The sequence below is a fragment of the Styela clava genome, chromosome 14 (assembly GCF_964204865.1).
Source record: "Styela clava chromosome 14, kaStyClav1.hap1.2, whole genome shotgun sequence".
Classification (NCBI taxonomy): Eukaryota; Metazoa; Chordata; class Ascidiacea; order Stolidobranchia; family Styelidae; genus Styela; species Styela clava.
In genome coordinates this window covers 12904748-12929639 of record NC_135263.1, presented here as the reverse complement: position 1 = coordinate 12929639, position 24892 = coordinate 12904748, and the positions used below count along the sequence as shown (strand labels likewise).

General features: G+C 33.6%; 1 protein-coding gene across 1 annotated transcript; it reads right to left on the bottom strand.

The window, feature by feature from the left end:
* Positions 1-891: 891 nt before the first annotated feature.
* Positions 892-16174, bottom strand: LOC120340653 (RING finger protein 150-like). The gene is made up of 9 exons (XM_039408966.2): positions 15818-16174; positions 15138-15341; positions 14554-14626; positions 13986-14106; positions 13129-13264; positions 7679-7827; positions 4057-4153; positions 3648-3716; positions 892-3058 (listed from the first exon to the last, which is right to left on the bottom strand). The coding sequence occupies exons 1-9, from the start codon at positions 15974-15976 to the stop codon at positions 2867-2869; spliced, it is 1200 nt and encodes a 399-aa protein (XP_039264900.2). The 5' UTR covers positions 15977-16174; the 3' UTR covers positions 892-2866.
* Positions 16175-24892: the final 8718 nt, after the last annotated feature.

Below are 24892 nucleotides of genomic sequence, written 5' to 3'. Positions count from 1 at the left end.
TGTTCCAGTGAACAATTTTTTGGTTGATAAGGCCCAAGACGTTGTACCTCTAATTTTTGTTCCAGCGGCAGCTGCGAAAACGGAGTGCGAAGTAGTGCATCAACCTTATTCATTATGAGGTCTAAGGCTAAGAAATGCGAAGCCGGAAAGAAGTGAGGAGCTCAAAAGGAATGTGGAAAATCGAAAGCAAATGGACTAAAGGTCTCTAACTGATTCAAATAGCGAAACAAGCGACAAAAACGAAGGCGAGGAAACTATCAACTCTTCAAGCAACCAACGAACGAGAAGGAATGCGTGAATATGTCAACACGTTGTTGTAAGAAACGTCGGCATTGTGTCGTCATAATTTACGGGGCTAGCCCCGATGATTTAGTAAAAGAAACAGAAAACAAACGAGACTAACGCGGCGAGTGGAAGATAAAAAAGAGAATACGATATACAATGAGCAACCGGGGCAAAATCGGCGTCGCCTCGTCGACGTTCGGCGAAGGCTTTGCGAGCGAAAAATGAACCATGTCGGGAGAATATGGCTAGTGTAGACAGTCTGTGCAACCGATATTGAGGTATTTTTCGAAAATTTTCTATTATACCGAAAAAACAACCGGGGCATTGCCCCGGTTGGCCCTATTGACGCGCCGCCACTGCTAAAACCTGTGGGTTAGGGTTAGTATGGGTTCAAAAATCCGTAAAACAAAAAAAAATCCATAGATGCAATTGTCGTGGGTTCAAATGTAATGGAACCGCGCGGTTTATCATATAAGCCGTGGGCATTCCAGTCCCCGGTATGAATATGAAAAATCACATCCATCCTGTGACAGCAAGAATCCTCCAGTGTACAGCAAGCCAATCAAGTAAAAACCTGTGCACGATGTAAAACCAGTACAAATAAAACAAAGTTTTCTATATTTGTAATAACCGTAGGGAAAACTGTGATTAATACAATTATCATTTCAAAAAGAAAAATAATACCAGACAAAAACAAAAGAAAATCAAACAAAACGGCACTAAATAAAATGCAGAAAGGGCATGTGGAGCTTTGCAAGCCAGGTTTCGCCCAGTAAATGAATGACAGAAGGAAGGGTTGAATCACTTGAAATAATGATGTTTCATCCAATAAATATCTTCAAGATATAATTCCAAATTACACATTTTAACTGGGAACATGAGATCTAAATAAAACAACACACTAAGTAGAATTTTACTTAACCTTGATTAAGCTAATGGGTGAGTTCAATCCAAGGAAATTGCAATCTTAATGACTATATACCAAGTAATATTTCGCGATGTGGAATTGGATTTTCTAAAAATGAATTGGATTGTGAGAACATGAAGTTGTTGGGCCCATATTATAAACCAACAGTCTTGTCATGATCTACCAGTCGTAATAGCCTTGTATCCAAAAGTTACACAACTTCGGGAGTACAATCATAATAGATTTTCAGTGCTGCTTACAGGAAGATAGCAACAAGGGGGCCCATTCATAAAAATTATTGCAATATCCTAGTTCTCCATCCAGTTTTTACACTTTGTGTCTGTCTGACCACTTCCAAGAGGAATAAACATGGCATAAGTGGCAATGTTGCTTTACAGTTTTGGAATATCACAATTTCAAGATTTATATCTCTGTATATGATCAATGATTTCAATGGTGTCGAAGCCGATAATATGGGCTAATATTATTGAAAAGAATATTTCCATTCTACAGAGTTGAGAAGAAAAGAAAACTTATTTACAAAGATAGAAGAAAACGGAAAAATAGAGCAATACTGTCAGTACTGGGCTTAAGAGTAAATCAAATGAATGTGGCATATCATGTTTGCATGTCTAAGCAAAATAAGCATTTAAAACAAGCTCACTTAAACTCAGGAAGTTTAGAAGAAATTTAGACAAGATTGTGTTGATATATAATACAAAGAAATACTCAGCTCTCAAAATTCGATTTTTCAAGAGGATAAAAATCGCTGGAAAGAGGATCGCTGGAAAACCGAGAAAGAGTGGTTTCATGTGGATTTTATATAGAATTCTAGTGTTTTAAACAAGACTTTAAAAATGAATGAAAATTAGAAAACAAAGCTAGGCCTTGAAAATACCAAATTGTTGCTTGTTATTGGTGGTTTTTTGACATGATTTTATGAGTTGCAAGTTGCTTTCATTATTCAAGGCTAGTAGAATAATTCCTTTGTGAGAATTGAATTCCATAATAATGTCATGCAAACCGCCCAGAAAATGATTCAAGAATCTGATCACCTATTAAACCATCATTTGATGACTTATGTTTCAGTGGAGTTAAATAATAACAACAGTTTCTGTTACAATATATGTATGGTGTCAAGCTGTCAATTAATCAAAACAAAATTTAAAAACCTTAAAACTGAGAGTGGGTATTTAGATAGTTTTATGAAGCGTTTCACACCTTTTACTCCAAACGACATTCTACTCTATTCGAGTAGGTACTGGTTGATTGAGAAACATCAAACCTTGGCACTACTAGGGTTACCAATCTGGTGCAGATAAATATTCACTCCGAAGAAGCAAATGTAAAAAAATAAATGACACAAAATCGCTACTTGATACAGGATAGAGCATGAATAACAGATAAGTGCTTTTTGTAAATCAGAGAGTAAAATAAAACGAAAGTTACGTTACTGAAGATATCACACAAAACAAACCGATCATTTAACTTTTTTGAGTCAACATTTTGTCCAAAACCCAATCATGATATGAAAAGAACAAATCGATATGGCATTAGTGAAAGGACTTTAATGACAAACAATTCCCTTCACAGCATATGAATACCAGTCTCGCATTAGAGAATAACTGATTTACATGCGTTAAACAAAAAACAACACAAAATTATTATTCAAATTCATGCTTGGGTTGAAGGTCCTGGAATATCAGGATCATGTGTGTTATGTGCATTAGAGTCTAATCTATTATTGTTGTTTTCACTTTCAATTGAGCGAGAAGACTCAACCACGACAAGTGCGGTAGATTCATGGGATCCGTGGACAAGAGAATCGGTCGAAGTTGAAACAATGGTTGCTTCATCTCTTTCGGGCTGAAAATTAAAATGTAATATTTTTGAGATTCATAATATAGTAATTTGTGCTCGAATTGAATACTGCCATGGTGCAGCGTCACTGCAGTTTATATGTCAAGCTCAGGCAAAACAAAATGTTAAAATTAGCAAAATTTGAAATTGTTTACTGGTAAATGATAAACTTCAGTGGTAGGTACTTCAAAACATAACAGACTATTCTGTAATACATGCCCATTTATCCTTTGAGAATATTATTATTTCAAAAGAAATGCAATAAATAAAGTAAAACCATTAGTGAATATACAAGACATTATTGCTGATAATCTGTTACAATATAAACCCAGATGTGAGTGTATCGCAAAAGCAACAAACCCATTATCACGGTTCAATTTTCAATAGTTGAATAAACGAGATTATACAAAATGAAAAATTGTCGATGAAATCAAAGATCCGTTTTTGTTATTTCTCCATGAAAGGTTCAGGCACCACTGTATTGCTTGACCCTCCCTGTGGGGTGCAAAATTCAGGAATAAAAGTGCATGGCTGAATCATATGGCCACAGCCAATTATGTTATTGAATGAAACGGAATGAATTTTATTTACAAACCTCCCACACTTCTACAACTGGGGCACTGGAAGTTGGACCAAATATTGGATGTGAATCATGAGAAGAAGGCTGAAAAGAAAAAAATGAATAATAATAACTCATCTATAAAGTAAAAGATAACACATGCTTTAAAACACAGATAGTGTCTGTAGAGTGTAATTAACATCATTTTCCTATTTGAGATAAATTTCTATATTTATGAAAGAAATAATTTAATAATAAGATAAAACAAAGAGTTGAAGCATATGTCTTCTTTTTTTCAACTCAGCCTGTAGCTTGTAATTACATTGAAAGCAATGAAGTATTTTTTCTGGATAAAGGAGGTCTGACATCTTAATCAGAAGACAAATATTAGCTTCTATTCTAGTAAGTAACTAATTCATAAACTAGTTGTAAACAGAATAAATACCTTCAGTCCTCTGCATTTCAAAACATCCAACTTGCACATCGGACACGTTTCCTTCATTCTTAACCATGGATCAACACATTTCCGATGCAAGATGTGACTGAAAATGAATTTAAAAAAATGATATTATGCGCTTTATAATAGCCCTGCGATTAAAGCAGTTAGACTAAAAAAATTTCATATTGGAACAAATGACTGTGGGGAGTAGATAATTAATCAATGTTTGGACCAATGAGAAACTTGCTGTTGCAGGTTGCAAGTAAAATCTACAAGATATGCAACATCATAATGAAAAACACAAGAGACGTACTCTCGACCGCATGCTCATCAATGCCATTCACCACATCTGTTAAGGATTGGCATATAATGTCGTTTAGCTACTAGTGGTTTATAAGTTCGTGTGCTGGTTTTAATTTTAACGTCACTCATTGTTAATTTCCCTGCTTTTGAGTTACAGAATATCTTTTTTTTAAGTAAAAGTGCAACCGAAGGGCCAATCCCCCCTATCTATAATAAATATGTATAACAATTTGACCTGAAACGACTTTTATCATGCATGAGCGCATAATTACTCGTTTCTAAACCAACCAAAACCACAAATGTATTGCACTAGCACATATATGTTGTTAGTTCATTCACAGAAACATTATAAGTTTTATTGGCACATCAGTGCGTCGCGTACACAAAATAAGAAGGACAAATTACTGAAATATAGGGAGTTTGAAAAGCTACTGTAATACATAGTTTCGACAAAATATTGTTTTATACGGTGCTTCAAAGATATAACAATACATAGCGCATGAGTAAGTTAATAAAATAGAACAGGATAAGAATGAAAGCACAGACTCGATCACATCCAAGACTAAAAATAGTGGATTCGACTCGAATCCTAGTAGATCTGAATCTTGAATCCACCCTACAAACAAATACAAATTACCATGAAACGTTTATGGAAAATATTTTCATGGTTTCAAAACAGTCTGGAATTCCACTTTGAGAGAATTATATTTTTCGGTCGGCTAAATAAGCCATAACTTTCCTGCTACATTGCTATTCCAGATTTTTGTGGTCGCAAATTTAAATCAATAATTTTTATCTTCCAAACTTGTATTCCCCTAAAAACTATCTGTGGTCCCTTCGGTGTGACCCCTGTGACTTGGTGGGTCATCGGAAAAACTTTGCGGTCACATCCCTGACAAATAGAAAATAAGAAATCGATATGCATCATTTGGACACTTTTCAATAAAACACCAATGAAGTGAAAAATAATATGAGAAAGTGCTCTTTCATATTATAATTCCCAAATAAGAAGTTACATAGTATAGGCACCCTTCTATTCATCATTCAGACAATTTTCAACAATGAAACAATTGGATAAAAACCAGAAATCATGAGTAACTAACAACGTAAAGGCTTGACTCATCACGCAGGTACTTTTAGTAATAAAATTCCAAAACAAACCTCTAACTTTGAATGACTCTATATTCTCGAAAGTACTTTCCAATTTCCTTGTTCGAGATCAATAGAACTACAGCCTATATACAGGCAGCAATCAATAGAATGCATTATAATATTGAGAACCTACTAATAGTAATGCATTGTATTGATTGTTATATCAAAACCTACTAATATGCATTTTCAAATGCACATTCATATTTAGCTTACCTAAAGTATCAGAAATGAATAAAATGAATCCATAGCCCTAGATCTATTGAACAAGCAATGTATCGTTTGAAACAAGTTTCGATAAACAGTAGGGAATTGGCTTTTGATAGACTCAGTATTAGTGATATGATATGTATAAGAAGTCCCTTTAAGGTCATGTAAATGCTCAATAATGTTTCCGGATTTCCCAAACATTTGGAGAATTGAAATAAAAATATACATGACAATGACTTTGGCTAGATTCTAACATGATCCAATCAAATTTATTGTTTCCCAAGTATGGATGGAAAAAACTTTGCATGAAATTTCTGTGTATATGTCTGATTGTGCAGTTAGCAGCATTAAAAATTATTGAAATGAACCTTTAACTTAAAAAAAAATGATCCTCAAACAAAAATTTCTAAGACTGTTAAAAGACTTTTTAAGAGCTATAACGATCATCATTTAGGTGCAAACTCCATTATTAAGAAGGAAGTTACTTTATGACGGGTTCATTGCAAAGGTGTTCCTGTATGTTTCAAAGTGCACATGATTATGTTGATAATGTCTCGTAGCTGCTATTTCAGAACAAAGGTGTAAAGACCTCATATTAATAAGCTATTTTTGGAGTGCAATGCCACGTTATGGTGCATAACTGACCACAAAAATGTCTGACCAGTCAAAAGTTTATAAATTCATGCTTATAAATGGTGTTATATCTTGCGTTGGAGTGAAATCCAATTCATTCCAAACTCATATTCAATATAATTTTGTTGCAAAATTAATTCATCTCATCTCTATTGCCCAATACTCAAGGGTGAACTGACTTTAAATACCCCACCAACTTATTAATAACAGAAATATAGTATTTAAATATTCCTTTACTTGAATAGAGATCTCATAGAACTAATGGCTAATACCTACCTCTACCAGTTTATAGTATGGCATGGTAATTCTTCTAATATTCATTATTCTCGATTCATTTTTATAACTCCAAAATCAGATATGGTTAGATTTCATCATATTTTACCTCATAAAATTTGTACAATTTATGCTTTAATCGAGTTTCAAAAAATATTAGTCAACCATTTTTTGCAAATTAAACTTCAATAATGTCTAGGTTTTCTGCTGGCTTATTATAGTACCCCAGGGCACAATTTGTCATTGCGTAGTATCAACATGCAACGTAATATCATAGCAAATGAGAACCACATCAAAATTAGTCAAAAGGTAATATAAGATCTATATTATTTCTAGAACTCACATGAGGTTTCTGCTTTCAAACTTAATTTTTTCTTGGCCAAGTTAATTCTCAAAATTTGATCTCTCGTGAAATTACCTCTAATTGCTATGTTCGAGTCCTATTTTCAAGTTATAGGCAAAACAAGGAACTCTAGTTACATAACATATCTTAAAATTGATTAAATTCAGAATTCAAAATCTCAGAAAACAAAGATGACAAATGGCGATTTATGAGACATAATTATTGGCAAGGTGTAGCATGCATTCTTGGTATTGATTCCCTTAATTTGTGTCATTATACTTTCTTAATTATGTAGCATATTTTTAGCACAATAGAAGTTCATTCATATGACTTTTGTATGCTGACAGTTGTCAATGATGATGTCGCTGACTCAAAGATTGTCAATTCAGTAGAAATATTGTATGTCTGTTTTATCAATTCAATTTGTTTATAACAGCACACAACATTCCAAAACCCAATTGTATTTTTGCATCAATCTTCTAAATATGTACAAATTATCATAAAAGTTTTCTGAATTATTGAAATACACATCGAATATAAATAAACCTATAGCACTTACATTGGTACATTCAGGCAAATCAAATTTTTAAAGGTTTCATTTATCCGTTTACTCTTTTTTATTATACTGGGTTTGTAAAAAATTGGGTTTCACAGAAAGTATCTGAATATCTCTAATTTGTTTATTAAAAAATATTAAATTAATAGTTGAATACTCACTCGCATGGTAATATCCTTAAAATATCGCAAACTTTATAACTCTCGATACAAATGGGACAAATGTCGTCATTCAAAAGTTCTTTATCACCTTCTTTCAGTATCTTCTTTGGCAGTTCATTAATAATTTTTCTTGCTTGATTTCGTCGTTGCTGAAAAGAAAGTTAGAATTTCAATAACATAACAAAAAGGTATTTTCTTGAGAGTGGTATAATGCCAATGAGTGACACATTTTAAGGTCCCTAATAAGCATGAGATGTTCGATGCTAGTGTAGTAAAAGACGAAACTTTTCAGTTCGGCAGATTGTTTTCTTGAGTCGATATTGCTATGATAATAAGAAGCTTGGTAATGGTATTCAAGATGTATTATTGACTTATTTTGGATTTAGGCAATGATGCATTAATACAATCATTACAAGCTACACATTGATGTAAGTAATGTTCAAGTATGTAGACACAAGGTGGTATTGTGGTCGAGTAAATATGGCATTCATCGAGCACTAGCTTGCTGAAAGCAATCAGTAAAAATCCCACATGATTTTGCAATCTTCGCAAAACCAGCAAATTTGGATTGACAAACCCCAAAAAAAGGGAAAATATTCCATACATAGTACAATCCATGTATAGTATATATAGGGAATTATCTCATACCCAGTGTGATTTGTGAACTCGAGTTGCTCAGTACAGTGATGAAAAAGTACAAGACACGCAATACAAATTTCAATTTTTCTAAAAAATGAGCTCTCTGGTAGCCAATTTCTACTTGATTTCAAAAATGTAATCTCCCACGCAGAGCTCAAAAATATATATATATATATTTATATACCTTTCGGTCTATAGACTGTTAAACTAATATTATACTTTGTGCATAAATTAGTGAGTACTAGCAATGATATTGTCAGTTAGTGTTTGATATCAACGTGTGCCTCCAGGCATAATGTAATTTGAGAAAGGTCAAAATCCATCTAATTAAATCAGAGGTAATGAGTAACAACATAACATGAAGAAAGCTTATAGTAACATCTGATCAATTGAAAATAATAATTTGAAAGATCAAATAATATCCTACATAAAATCCAATATCTTTAATTGGGAATATTGATTGAAACCTAATCCACTCCTAAAAGAGCACTTATTATGAATGAGCAACAGATGATCCGTATAATACAGCACAATTGGGACCTATATTTTATTTGGCTTTCAGAAAATATAGAAAAAAGTAAATACAACAAAACTTTTAAAGGTATTTAGTTACAAAGTCATCATTGATATAATGGCTTTCAAGTTTTACATTTGAATTGGTCAGCTGTTCTGACGGAATCACGATTTTTGTTTCATGTAACCATATTGAATTTCTAGTCGTGTTGTTATTGTTCTATTCATTGATAATACAAATTGAAATAGATGGTTGAATTTCATTTTCAAACATTTCCTGATTTTCTAATTAAATTGAACATTATCTATCACGAGTGTTCTCAACACAGTGATAGCAAGACTACAGTCAAATGATCTACTATTCAAAATATATTTTGAAAAATAGAATATCGAATGTATGTATTATGAAATGGATCCTGTTCAACAAAAAACACCAATAAATCAATGTATATTCAGTGAGTTTCAATTTGGAAATGCAAGAAAATTAGGATGAACGATTATTTGATTGTTTTCTATTTTTTTTTTCAGTTTATTAACATAGAAATTCTTTCATTTATTTGACACAGAAATTAATTTCTGGAGATACTGTAAGACAGGCGTGTGCAACCTTTTTCGCGGGCGGGCCAAATATTAATAACTGAGTGAAACCGCGGGCCGCACCGTCATTTAACATACCGGTAGGCTTTCTATTAGTTGCAGGCACAAAATGGCTCATTTTAAAAATAAATGAAATAAATATGTTACCGGAAAGTGCCATATTTGAAGCCATGACTTTTTTAAATGTGGAAAGTTATCTTGGTGTTTTCGGTAAGATTCATTTCCAAATAATTTTCTGTCAAATCTTATTCTAGATTAGATTTAGACCAAATCAATTGATAGGCTAGAACCAAAACTCATTTAGCTTTTGTATCTATATAATATTAAATTTTTTCAAATTGCTTTCCAGTAGCCTAATCTTCAATTGCCCGTTCTTACAAATTCATTAGCGTATTCTCCGCATTTTCCTTAAATTGTTTACTGCTCAGCAAGGGACAGCTTTTTGAATCGCGTTGTTCGCCTCGCTGTTAGGTCATTGTAAGTCATTGGCATAGATAATAAATTGAACTCGGATATAAGATTTGCAACGCAAAGGAAACCAGATCCAACTAAATTTCAAAACTAGTTTAGATGGCCGCGCACCATTCAAAATTGGCACTTCTCCACGGGCCGCACAATTTTCCATTGCGGGCCGCACTTTGCACACCCCTGCTGTAAGACACCAATTGTCCGACATCACATATGATTCAATTTAACTTATTTTAAATTACGAATTCAAAATAAGGAATAAAATTCAATTCCGAATAGATTCAAATTTCGATTTGTTCAGACATATCAGCTTCAAGGTAATAATAACAACATTTTTTTCCTAATTTAAATATCAACTATCATCATTTATTCGCAAACCCCCAAAATAAAAAAATTAGGTCTCAATATTCAATTTACTGTGATTTATACCATTGAAGGTTATTCAAACAGAATTCTGGTGCAATGTCTGTTTTATCAAGTAATTGCTATTGTTTGAAGAACCAACAAATTACATAGGTTAAGCTACATGGACCTCACACACAGTCCAGTAAATAAACGTTATAAAAACCAGCTCACGAACCAGGGAAATAAGAAAGGGAATTATTTGAGCGTATGACCAAAACTGAAATGAACCTAGCGTATGTATATAGCGACATATTTATAATATTACCATCAAAATCATAAAATATGTAATGTAAAGGGGTTCATTTGTATCTAATTAATTGGAATAAAATATTGTCGGTAGCACTGTTTTGCATATAAATTGACAACTAATTATGTCAGGGTATGGTTGACTGGTATAGAACTGATATATTACTTTTAAGCACTGATAAGATCTCCATATATGAATCCCAAGTGACAAATGAAAAAATAATCTATTCTAGAAGAGGTTGTATGAGATAGGATAAATTTAAAACCTAAGAAAAAAAAAGGTTTCCAGAAATAGCCTCGTAAAATATTTTCTACCCTGAATAGATTTAAAATGCATCAAAATGTGAGGAGAAAACTGCACAAATCAATATCTGAAAGAAAATTGAATATGTAGAAACATAACACAAGATTTTATCAGGATAATTTTTTTAATAATATACGCAAAGATATGAAATTAATTTTCATAACTATGTTTGATGTTGATGTTTTCAAACAAAAAAAATTTCAAATATTCCCAGAATGATAAAACTTCATTTTTAACATTATTCAGTCTATTTCGAATTAGGTAACAAACTTGACTCACACCTAAACAAGATGGCTATTAGATTTAATGATGATGAAACGAATGACTAACTTTGAGCAAATCTCACACTTATGTGATACAACTTGAGTTACGGTTGATTCAGCTTGTGTTGAATACATATGACAAAAGTACTGACAACATTTCTCAATATGAAAAATATCGCAATAATACTTTTTGATTCATTGTCGTTCATTTATGACAGATGCAAAAACATTTGCAAAAATTTGAACTAAAGATTTAACATTATATAATCCTTGATTACATGCTATTTATATATACTTAGTAGATAACTTTAGCTGAATTGACTCATTCGACTGTGAAGATTATACATTCCCAGAGATACCTAACTGTGGAACAACATAGTTATAACACGATGTCAGTATGAGCATTGAACGCAAATGGCCTATTTGACAATATTTCCAAAAGGGGTACTTTTTATGTATTCAATAATCACAATCAAAAATGGTAGCCTATAGGAAAGTCAAAACCACCAGCAAAGACATACAAGCAATAATATAATTAAGATATAAGTTGACAAACGATTTATAGCATGACCGTCTACTTATACCAATCTATTAATGATAAAATATACTGTAAAAAAAGGTAGTTAACTAGTTAAATTTTTCAATTGACAAATTAAGATAATTAAGAATAGCATAATCTCTTTCCACGAAATAGAAAGAATATTTGTAAGCTTTCATTAGATCTTAGTCTAACTTCTTCAGACAAAACAAGATATAACTGAAAGATCATAAAAATGGTCAAAAGTTCTTATAATAAATTTCAAAAAATGCTGTCTAACTGGATGGATGTTGGAAGGTTCAAAGTTTGTTCATTTGTATATTTTTGTTCTTTGTTTTTGAGTCTATTTGTTTAATTTGTTGTTTTGCGTTTGGTTTAGTATTAGGCCTACCATTGGAATTAACAATTTAAGTTCACAAATGTAGTATAAATGTTATTTAATGAACAACGCAAGAATACAAAATTAGGCTTAAATTTAAAATCAGATTTTACGCAATTTGACTCAGAGTTGGCAAGAAATAAAGATTATCGATTGAATTGGCGAAACAAATCAATATCAATTTAAACACTATAGCCAACTAAAACCGCGCGACATTTTACCTAGAAAAATCATTTACTGGCATTTACGCTTTCAAATCACAGATGGCATTAAAATAACCAAATAGTTCATGCTGTTGATTAGTATACAAATACAAATGTAACTTTATTTTAAATTAGGATTAGGTAGCATAGACAATCTATGCATATTAGATTCAACACTTTTAAGTGTGAAAGGCTGCAACGTGCACCTATTCATTTATAGACGTCACAGCCTGATTTTATTGGTCAGCAAGAACAGGTCATTTCCTGAAGTACCACAATGTCTTTGGTTCATTTATTTATAAGATTTACTGAAAAATGTTTGACACATCTCATTCACAGGCTTGAAAAAACCATGCCATACCATGAATACCAGACACCCATAATAAGCAAAATTTCCTTGACAAACTAGAATTCGAAATATTTTACATAAAACCTGTTCGAGGAAAAGGAAGAGTGAAAAATTGTCATCTTTGATTATCTTATCTATGATCTCCAATGATCCCAAGTCCAAACATCCCAAAATATTCCAATCTTACTACACATAATAAATCTTTAGTAATTCACTCACAGCAAAGATGTGAAATACTTTGGATGAATTGCTCATATACAGGGTAAGTTTACAATATATAAAATAAATAAAAATTACTCAAGATCAGATTACAAAGATCACAAAATTACAAATATATGGTCAATTTTTGTAACAACACGAACAAATTTCAATTAATGATGTCCAAAAAGAATCGAAAATTCAAATCCAATCATTTTAAACATGTTCAGATCTTGACTATAAGGAAGTTATGTACAATTTACAGTAGTGGATAGTCCCACTGATATGAGCTGTTTGCTCGAACATACAAAACATGATAAAATATGAAAAAAAGCTTAAAATTCAAACCTTCAAAATATCAGGAGTCTGGACGAGCCTAAATCTCTGTACATAATAAACGATGAGCCATGTCAATGATATGATCATTAAAATAAGAAAAGACAAGGATACAAAGATGATAGATGTTTTGTTTCTTAGGGGGTATCTGAAAATGAGAATGACAGAAGTTAGATTTGGGGTCTTTACAAACCTGCATCTTAGGATAGATACACTACTTCCAACCAATGATTGACTTACAAATTCTCTTTGATTTCACAAACTTTTTTTGAGCATCGTTAATAGCAGGGTCTCAAAAAATTGATCATTGGGAGGTATAGAAGTTGTTAAACAAACAAACATCATTATGAGGTAAATTCAAAAATATTATTTATTTTTCCAGTATTTATAAACTTAAAAAGAAAACAAAGTAGGGTACATCAACAAAATTTACACTATCCAGAGACGACCAAATCATGTGTCAGACATCAGTCAGTCAAGGCCACACATATGAAAATGGTTATTAACAAATTAAATGTTTGAGATACAGATATTTAACTATGGGATAAAATATGGGATGAGCACCAATGTCGAATGATGTCATTTTTGAAGCTTTTTTCACCAATATCAATACCAATTGGTATCTTAATTGCTGTCGAATGAGTGGGCGGTGGTCATCTGATTAATAAGTTGTTTGGCATCTTGGTAAAAAAAAAACTTAGTTGAGAATTGCCAATTACCTCATTAAGCTAATGAAATGTATACAAATCTAGATAGCCCAAGTAATTTGTTAGAGAATTTGCAAGTAAGAATACATGCAATTCCTCAGAAGTAAAAGAGGCTAGTCTCTGAGAAAAGTTACAATCAACATGACATAAAAAACGAGTTACCCATTGTCATATCGCTGTCCAGGAGTGACATTGACAGTTACTTTTTGTCCATTATTAACTCTCTTAGCAACTTCTCTTCCCACATCTCGTGATATGGTAACTGATACAATTTGGTCAGCACCTTAATTAAAATGATATAGGCATATAGATTGTGAATACACTGTCAGAACTGACAGAAAAATGGATACAAATATATAGTCTTAAGACAAGATATTTAACTGGTAGCGGGTGCCAAATTAGGTCTTCGAAAAACATAGAACTTTAGTTATAAAGTAACTGTTAGACTGGTATGACACAGGTGTTGACAGAATGTCGTTAATTTATTAGGCTAGTTAATCTTATGTTATATCTTGTAGCAAAATTACTAATTATGTCTCAAGACATTGAGAATTTTCCCTTCTAAAAGCTGTACATGTCAGTGTCACAACAATGATCATTTTCAGCCAAAGAGCATTCTTTCTAATAGTCACAGAAGTGACAAGGTTTGTCCAGACTAATTCAACAGATACATTCATGACAATAATAAGTATAACATAATATTTTTAGTGTCTGAAAGAATATTATTTACCTTCATGGCTCATTACAATAACATCATTCTTTGTGTCAAACACGATTATTCCTGATGCATTAGCATTGAAAGCCTGTAGAATTTTCAATTGGTACATATAATATAATACATTCATATAATTTCAAAAACATATATCATATGAACATGGCATATCAAGAGTGATTTCAATACTCAAGAGAATATCAGAATATGAAAAGAATAAATTTTTCAAGTGTAATATAAATTATCGAAAAATAGAAATAGCTGAAATATTATCAAAACAGTTTGGAGTTACATAATATAAACTTTAGCAGCATTCTAAATCTATTGAAAATTGATCAAAGCTGTTGACAAGTTAAGCTAGTTAGGTGATAAGTTATTAGAATGTATTCAGCATGTTATTATTCATTTGACAAGGTAACCCAGCATAGTCGATTAACTACAATGTTTGTTATTTCAGATGCAGTAGAATTGAATGATAATAAAATGGTAATTGATCTTATATCTAAACCCATGAAAAAAAAAACATTTAAAGGCACAGGCATGCCAGATATTCATTAATGCTCTGTACATATACTGTAAATCCTACAAGCAAGCATACAAACCTTTTCAATCTTTTTTGCAAATGTACACTCCCCTCTTTCAACTAATGCAACCCATGGAACTTTCAATTTAACATCATTATACGCTTCAGTGCATCCATAGATATGACCAGATTGATTTAACGGAAGTGCAATTACTCCTGTTACATTCTTTTTTGGTGATGCTGATCCATATTTTCCAATATCATCATGTGGATCAGCAGAGCCCTGCAAAAAAAACTATCTTTTAACTAAGAATAATGGTACATGCAATCAGAAAAAACAGAGTTTTTTTTATTTCTCTTGGATTTATAGAAAGCAAGAGCAATATGTACCGACTTATAGAGAGATCAAAATCTTCTTAGAATAAGTAGACCTTAGATTCGGCTTTCAATTTTGGCTTATACTTGGAAAATGGCTGAAACCAAATATGCTAAGACTTCTATTATGTGCATGAGTTCTGGGATTGTTTAAATTAAGCTAGATACTGAGAAGCAAATCATCAGTAGTATAGAAAAATTTTGATAATATTCAACAAACTCTGAAATAATTTATTTGGGAGCAAACAAAACTGGAAAAACGACCACAAATATTTGATAATAAGTAACGGATGCAACACATTGGACAGAAATCAACTTAGTCAGATTACCCATTCATATTTGTGATAAAAACAGAACAAAGTCTAATATGATTTCAACACTCACCAACTTTTCAAAATGTCCAGTTTTAGGGTCTGTGATATTAAAAATGACTATAGTACTGTAATAAGATTCCTCTCCCCTTGCACTGGATAATATCGTGCTGCTCAATGCTGAATTTATAAGGATGAAATAAAATCCGAAATGTAAAGCCATATTTCCCATGATAAAGCAAGGAAGGTATGCAAGTTCTTGATATAGTACAAAACTGGCAAAGTTAATTTACATCTGATCAATAAATATACAAAAATTGATATAAGTTTTTCAACAAATAGGAACTCTTCGGTCTTCTAACCATTTTCCGACTTACAGAATTATGAATGAGGTTAGCATATAATAAATATAAGTATATTTCGATCTCCCCTAAAAAAATACACGAAACAAATAATGAACACACAAAACATAAGAATGAACACACAGAATAATGGGGAACATCAAAATCATATCCAGCATATCTACTAAATAACCGGTATATACAGATATACTACAGTACTGACTGACTGATATCAGGATAACGATGTAATTTCTGAATTTCCACAATATACAGTTAATTGTCTCAAAGTACGGTAGTCTATGAACTGCTAGGATATTTCAGTTATTAAACATTACGGTACCGGTAACACAGGACCGTATGCTCAGATGTTATGGTACCGTACAAAGAACACAACACAACAAACAAAAAAGGAAGTAGACTAGTCTAAAGATAAAACTGAAAGAAGCAGAACGCGTCTCCATTCTCTGAAATACATTTTTTTTACTTCACTTTATATTTGCACTTCTTATTTTCGGTACGTGCAAAACAAAAGTGAATATAACCAAAGTGAGGACATGCATTGGTAACGTTTATAGTCACTTTGACCACCGACTGACTGACAAACAAAAGGGCCACTGGAAACCAAAACTGGTAAACAAAGCGACCTGAACTGAACCGAGATGTGTTTTTACCGGATTGTCCGAAATGCCGAATAAAAAAAAACAAAATTGGCTATTTTTAATACTGCGCTGCAAATTACTTTTTATTTGCTTCTCTTTATTAATAAATATTAGCCTAATTTGTTCTCCTTTCTATATAATTTGTTTGTTTGTATGAACATAAACAGTGAAACATGTGTTATTTATTAATAATAGTGCATTATATTTTCAACTTTTGATTGCATAATATCAGCGTAGTCTAATTTTATCAGAATTAGCTTATACTATAAATGTTGTTCTTACATTGTTATTAGTGTGATATAAATCTAATTTTATTGGACACGTAGTGGACATAACGATCGTTTCAATATTATGTTGTTGTTGTTCTTGTTGTTGTTCTTGTTCTTTGACACGTTTTTAAAAAGTCGCTTTTCTCTTCGAATACTGGACCAATTGCTTTGAAATTTTCAGTGGTTAAAGATAAAAATTTTCTCCAGAAGGCTATTACTTTTTTTTCTCGCTATGACGTCATCAAAATTATGTGACTCTACGTGTCCATATATTTGAGCATAGCTCTCTTGTTTTATTTAATGATTGAATCTGTGATACTCTCTTGTCATACAGTTTATCTTTTATCTATGCCGAGCCAGGTTTTGTAGAAGTGATCAGTATTGGACTAGATCACAGTCACATTGCAATTAGGCCGCGAGCCGAGGCCATTTATCTTTCAGTTTCGTAGCGCACATAAGGTAACTACCTGAAAATGATTTTAAAATGTTCCTTAGAAATTTAGTAACAAATATTGCCTTGTTCCCACTTCCAAAAGTTGCACGTTTTACAGAAAAGACGGTTTTACTACAATAAATAGGTGTTACCATCTGTCCTATTTTCTCTGCTTTTCCGGTATCATGGGCCAATGAACGCAGACTTCTGCATGACATAACAATCAAATTAGTCAGCTGTAGGTGGATCCCCAGTGGTCGGATGAATATCAGATGTACTACTACTGCTCGCTTTTGCGTGGAGTAGCCTTTCCATAGTTTTTTTTTTTTTTCAGTTATTATTAGTTTAGTTATTCTAAGGAGGCGTTGAAAAGTATAAGTAAGATATAAAAAACTTGTATATCCTCACCATAAATAGCAATTTTAGTTGATTACTAGCTCATAAGACTTTGTTAAATCGGTACGGTGCGGTAACTCCAAGGAAGGCTAGACCTAGAATAATATTTCACAAACAACGATATTTTCTGGCTTGCATGAAATGTTTATGATTAATTTAATGACTCTTCCTGACTATTCAGCAGACTTATACTACTATATAGGCCACAGCATATTTGGAAATAGAAATGAATGGCTGTTTCTGTAATGCACGGTTGTGTGAAAGAGAAGAAAATAATCAGTTTTACTAATGTCGGTTGGTGTAAATCTAAATTCATAGAGTCGACAAGAACCTGGGAAGCAATGATAAGTTATGCCGGAGTGGAGAGGAAAGTAGCACTGGAAACGATTGAGAGGTGAGAAATCAAGTTGTAGACAGACAGTTGATGTTTTAAAATATAGTCTATAGTCCATACCGGTACTCATACTGTCATAGGGCATTTCAGACTGTGATAGCCTATATCAAAATTTAGTGTAGATATAGTCTAGTAATGGTATGCAAACACTGCTGGACTGTAGTACATGCAATGGGCATATATACGCTCATTGAGTACATCAGATAAAATGGATTATGTATTCAAGGTATTAGTTAGTATTTAGTGGCATCTTTACACTCATGCTGTTCCAAATATGATTTTCTTCCTCACTTTAGATACTGTACTCCAAAAGAAAACGGCAATGCTCCACTAATCCGACCTAACGCAGGCTCTAATCCCTGCTGCTATCAGTGCTATAAAATGGATTAAACAAGAAGTCTTGAAGCGTAAAGGTATATGAGAATCATAATAGTTGCAAACAGCTTAGATGTGCCCATCTGCCCATCAAACTCATGTTGGAGACTTCATTGAGGTTTTCGATTCATTTTTTTCTCCACTATGAAGATCTTTTGAGGTTAACGAGGCATTAATAAATAAAGCTGAGGAATTTGTTTGTTCACCGTATGAAGAGGATATGAAGAATGTAAATGATACCAGGGCACGTCTATTTAACACTGGCAAACATAAGGATTATACTCTTTCACCCAACAATGATTCACTGAAGAAGCATGTGGCCCGCAAATCAGTTCTTGAGTTGGCAAACTGCAAGTGTAAGAAAAATAGTCAAAATAATTTATGCAAGTGTGCCAAAATCAACTTAAGTTGCACAGATTTTTGTAGTGACTGCAAAAATCACAGCACACTTATAGAGGAAAAGTCGATTTTTGAGATAGTGGATTTCGAAAACAATTCAGAAGAAAGTGAATTAGATATTGCAGTTGATTTAATGAGTAGGGGAAGGTTGGGCACTTTTTTTTCTTTTGCGTATTTTGAGCCGTTCATTCTGCATATTCACCTAAGTTTGCGGGACTAATGCATGGAGGGGTTAAGAAATTCTCTTGCGACACACATCTTACTACCAAAATGCTTTGAAAAACGTCTGTCAAGTGTCCCACTGTACCCCACTTGTGGAGCACATTCGGACAGACCCTGGGGCACAATGGGTCAGTCTGTCGAAAGAAACAAGATATGAAGAATGTAAATGATACCAGGGCACGTCTATTTAACACTGGCAAACATAAGGATTATACTCTTTCACCCAACAATGATTCACTGAAAAAGCATGTGGCCTTCAAATCAGTTCTTGAGTTGGCAAACTGCAAGTGTAAGAAAAATAGTCAAAATAATTTATGCAAGTGTGCCAAAATCAACTTAAGTTGCACAGATTTTTGTATTGACTGCAAAAATCACAGCACACTTATAGAGGAAAAGTCGATTTTCGAGATAGTGGATTTCGAAAACAATTCAGAAGACAGTGAATTAGATATTGCAGTTGATTTAATAAGTAGGGGAAGGTTGGGACACTTTTTTTTCTTTTGCATATTTTGAGCCGTTCATTCTGCATATTCACCTAAGTTTGCGGGACTAATGCATAGAGGGGTTAAGAAATTCTCTTGCGACACACATCTTACTACCAAAATGCTTTGAAAAACGTCTGTCAAGTGTCCCACTGTACCCCACTTGTGGGGCACATTCGGACAGACCCTGGGGCACAATGGGTCAGTCTGTCGAAATTCAACGAAGTATGCCCTTAAAAATAAGCATTTAATCAGCATAATCGTCTAAAGAACAGGGAGACTTCAAATTTGAAGATTTAATATTTTTAAAATCAATGTTCAACTGAAATACTTCAGATATTTTAACAAAAAATTTCGCAAACAAATTTGATTATTTCCTTCCTCGAATCTAAGTCTGGAAATATTATTAATTCTCGAATATATTCCATATTGGGCCATGGGTCGAGAGAAATCATAATATTACACAAAATATACCGCATCTCTAGGTCTCTAGGCACTTATTGTATCAAACACTGTCGAATTGTGCCCTATAGGGCATGTCCCACTGAACCCCGGTCCATTGTTCCCCATAGGAAACAAATGTTTTCAGACCATCCCACGGCGAAATTCGGAAGGCACATCCACTCGACAACATTATGACTATTTTACAATGCACTATAGCTGAAAAATATCTGACGGTGGTTTGTCATGTTGGAAAGGCTAAAGTAGAAAAAGAAAAAACTGGGATGATGAAATTTTAGTTTCAACCTCCCAAAACCACTGTCACCCCATAGCTTGCGCCGCTCTACCCGTCCGTTAGCGGGGATGTTGTAACTCTCCAAAGGGCGGATTGAAACATCGAACCGTGGACGGGATTCCGGATATAGTATCAGTGTGAGAGCTGATTTTCCACTGTGCCCCATGTCCTAACGTGCCCCACCTTCCCCTATCATTTATTTGTTTGTTTTATTCGGACATTTGTTAGTGTCGTAGTCCTGTTCCTAGAAATGATATTGCCTTTGTTCAAATACATAACTACATAAATTAAAAAAAGACTAATTGTAATATATCTGTTCACTATGTTATGTACATTCATTTAATTTACTTGACCTTCGCGGTAAATTTCCAAGTGAGAAATAACTGATTTATTTGTGTTTTTGTGCTCACGATGTTTATTTACTTCATTGCTTAAAAATAAATACGTTTGATAGCTTTTATAAAATGGATGTAGCTTTTTATGCTGTTCTTGTTGTAAACTGCTTGTGGTTATTACATAAAATTTATTCGCTAATGTGAATCAGCGTTGTTGGTGTCACTGCTTTCGAGGTCACTCGCGACTCCTGTCACACAATTAAAGTATTTTTTGTTTTGGTTAGAGGTATGCCATATTTTTCGTAATCTACCTAATAAATTATGATTGACTGAGGAAGTCCGATTTTGGTCAGGCAAAACATTACAGGAATACATATGTGTTAGTGTGCTGTAGGGCTCTCGAATTTCATAGTTCTTATGTATGTGTTGTAAACATATGGTGATTGAATTTCCGGGAACCTCTTATATTCAATTTCGCATCAGGATTGTGGAACAAGCTGTAATGCGCTCAGTATGTTCATTTTCACACAAAACTGAAGAATTTATTTAGTTACCAGATGTGCGCAACGAAACTCATTTTCTGGCCGTTTTCAAGGCTTCGTCTCACGGCCCATATCCCATGGTAAAGATCTACAAGTGTTATAACTTACTTATACATTTTTCAACAACGTCTTTGCATAACTCAACTAATAATGAATAAACAGGGCTATGGAAAGGCTGCCCAACTCAACGCAAGGTCGAGCAGTAATAACTAATATTCATCCGCTCGCTAACAGCTGATTCGATTCAATTGTTACGTCATGCAGAAGTCAGTGTTCATTGCCGAAAATGTAGAGAATATAGGACAGATCGTAGCACATATTTCTTGTAGTAAAAGCGTATTTTCCGTAAAACGTGCAACTTTTGGAAGTGGGAACAAGGCAATATTTGTTACTAAATTTTTAAGGAACGTTTAAATATCATATCCAGGTAGTTACCTGATGTGCGCTACGAAACTCACTTTCTAGGCGTTTTTCAGGGCCTCGGCTCGCGGCCTAAATATAATTTATAAGTTTACACATGCCCTCTGAACTCGACAATAAGCCTGATTATAAAGCAGGGGTCGACAAACTGCGACCAGCGAACTATTTTTTTGCAGCCCGCAAACGTCCCGCGACTTTTAAATGCATAATACAAAAATTGACTTTATATAGATTTCTCGTTGTCTCCACGGAAAATATTTTTCTTTCTTGCGCATTTCAAAGCAGGTTTGTTTGATATATCAATTCAGCATCGCATGTACTAAGGGATTCAATGTTAAACGTCATTACAGAACGTATCACTGCAAATACGAAATTCAACCCCGAGACCCCAAGTTGCGCCACTGCTCTGTGCGACAGTGCAAACGTTTAATGTACAAGTCACATATTGTAAATATTGCCGTAAGCAGCTTTATAAGTAATGTATTACACTCACAATAAATTTTGAATTCGCTTGTCAAATTGTCATTTGGACTACGTACTGCGGGGCAACAAAATTGTCATTTGATTTCAACGCTTTCGCCGGGGCACAGAAAATCAAAACATCAAGTAAATGAAAACAATGTACTGTTTGATAATGTACATATTAAGAAGGGCAACATAAACGTCCCACTGTAGCACAGCGGGTGCGCCATAATTTTCAGGTTTAATGTTGCGATTGTTCGTAGGCAAAAATTAATGCGGCCCGCGAGTACATAACGTTTGCCGACCACTGTTATAAAGTGCCACTTAAAGTGGCTGGAGTCGCCTCCGATCTCGATATATGCGCTTAAGGCCTAACCTCGACCTTGGGCCAAATTTTCTTTTCTTCCTCAAAAGTTTCATGTTGCTGGTTGTACATGGAGTATAAATTGTGCCTTAGAATTCGTACATGGAGGTTGCTTAATTTTTCTCATCAAATAAAATAATCGCTCGATTTAATGTTGCATATGACAATAGATAAAAAATTTAATCGCTGCAATTGTACAAAAGTACAGCTGAATGATATGGTGAATTATTTTTATATATATTTACTGTATATCAATTGAATTTCCCCGACTTTTATTTCTACATTCTCTTCCAAATCATATATGATGATTCATATCAATCTTGTTGGTTAATTATTGAATGAATAAGTTTCTCTTTGTGCTTATTGCTTTCATTTATTTCAATTTTTATTAACTCGTTTTTAATCTCGGTGTCGCAGACGTATGATGACCATCCGTGGTCCTTCGCGACCTCCAGTCAATTGCAATGAAATTCGTTACTGTAACGCATAATTACTTTTTCATATTTTGAATTTGTGTTGTGATTTTTTGCACGACGAAATAAACTTATTGTCTATTGTCGAATCGTAAAAATAAAATATAAATTATTTGCCCATTTATTTACTGTCTTTTCATTTTTTTATTTTTAAATTTTCACAATCCATTAAAAAATTTGGATTACAGTGTAAGAAAAATGGCCTTGCAACATTGTTTTGTGGATATAAATCTCTCTCTCTCTCTATTCCCGAGTGTGTAATAATTTTCAACTATTTTTAGTGAACACGTATCACGTATTAGTGAGACACCTTTTCGTTTGAATTTTGTGCGTTAATCACTACCTTTGCTTTTGTCTGCTTTCTTTGTTATGTAATCGATTTTATTTATTGGACACGTTAGTGGACATAACGATCGTTTTGGTATTTTTGTTGTTCTTGTTGGACACGTAGTGGACATAACGATCGTTTCAATATTATGTTGTTGTTGTTGTTGTTCTTGTTCTTTGACACGTTTTTAAAAAGTCGCTTTTCTCTTCGAATACTGGACCAATTGCTTTGAAATTTTCAGTGGTTAAAGATTAATTTTTTCGCTAAAAGGCTATTACTTTTGTTTATTCTTAAATTTTTTATGAATCCTATGAGATATGATATTTCATACAAAATTTCGCGGTATTTATTTTTACTCATGGGAACACTGTTTTACACTTATTTCAAGCGGTTTCGCGATCGATTGTCTTGCTCAGTACTACAGCTACTGTAGGTCGGTACTGGTAAGTTGCCATACCGGTACCGTAACGCAGTGAAATTGACTTATTCCTTCCGCGGTATTACTAATGCTGCAATGCAAGTTTTATAGCCTATCGTATGCGGAACGGAATATCAGACCTACAGGTTCGGTACCGGTACTGGTAGCTCAGTACGTAAGTACGATACTGGTACTGGTGCCGGTACCGGTGTCTTACCACAATGAAATTACCGTAACTTATTCTTTCACGGTCCTACCAGTGCAGTAATGCAAGCTTTGTAGCACTTGTAGCCTACTATATTTGTTTATTTTGATGAGAGTCTACTGGAAACAACATAAAATTTGAAAGGGAAGAATTGTTCTGTGATCAATTATCTGTCCTAAAGTGTAAACAACATAAAATTTGCAAGGGAACAACTGTTCTGTGATCAATTACCGTATATGGCCTACAGTGTACAGGTAAGATGCTGGCTGACTGCTAACCGGTACTGGTAGCTCAGTACGTAAGTACGATACTGGTACTGGTGCCGGTAGCGGTGTCTTACCACAATGAAATTACCGTAACTTATTCTTTCACGGTCCTACCAGTGCAGTAATGCAAGCGTTGTAGCACTTGTAGCCTACTATATTTGTTTATTTTGATGAGACTCTACTGGAAACAAGAGAGCTATGCTCAAATATATGGACACGTAGCGCCACCCAATGGCAATAATTTTGATGACGTCATAGCGAAAAAAAAAGTAATAGCCTTCTGGAGAAAAATTTTATCTTCAACCACTGAAAATTTCAAAGCAATTGGTCCAGTATTCGAAGAGAAAAGCGACTTTTTAAAAACGTGTCAAAGAACAACAACAAGGATAACAAGAACAAGAACAACAACAACATAATATTGAAACGATCGTTATGTCCACTACGTGTCCAACAACATAAAATTTGAAAGGGAAGAATTGTTCTGTGATCAATTATCTGTCCTAAAGTGTAAACAACATAAAATTTGCAAGGGAACAACTGTTCTGTGATCAATTACCGTATATGGCCTACAGTGTACAGGTAAGATGCTGCCTGACTGCTAACTCAGTACCGCTTGACACGTTTTTAAA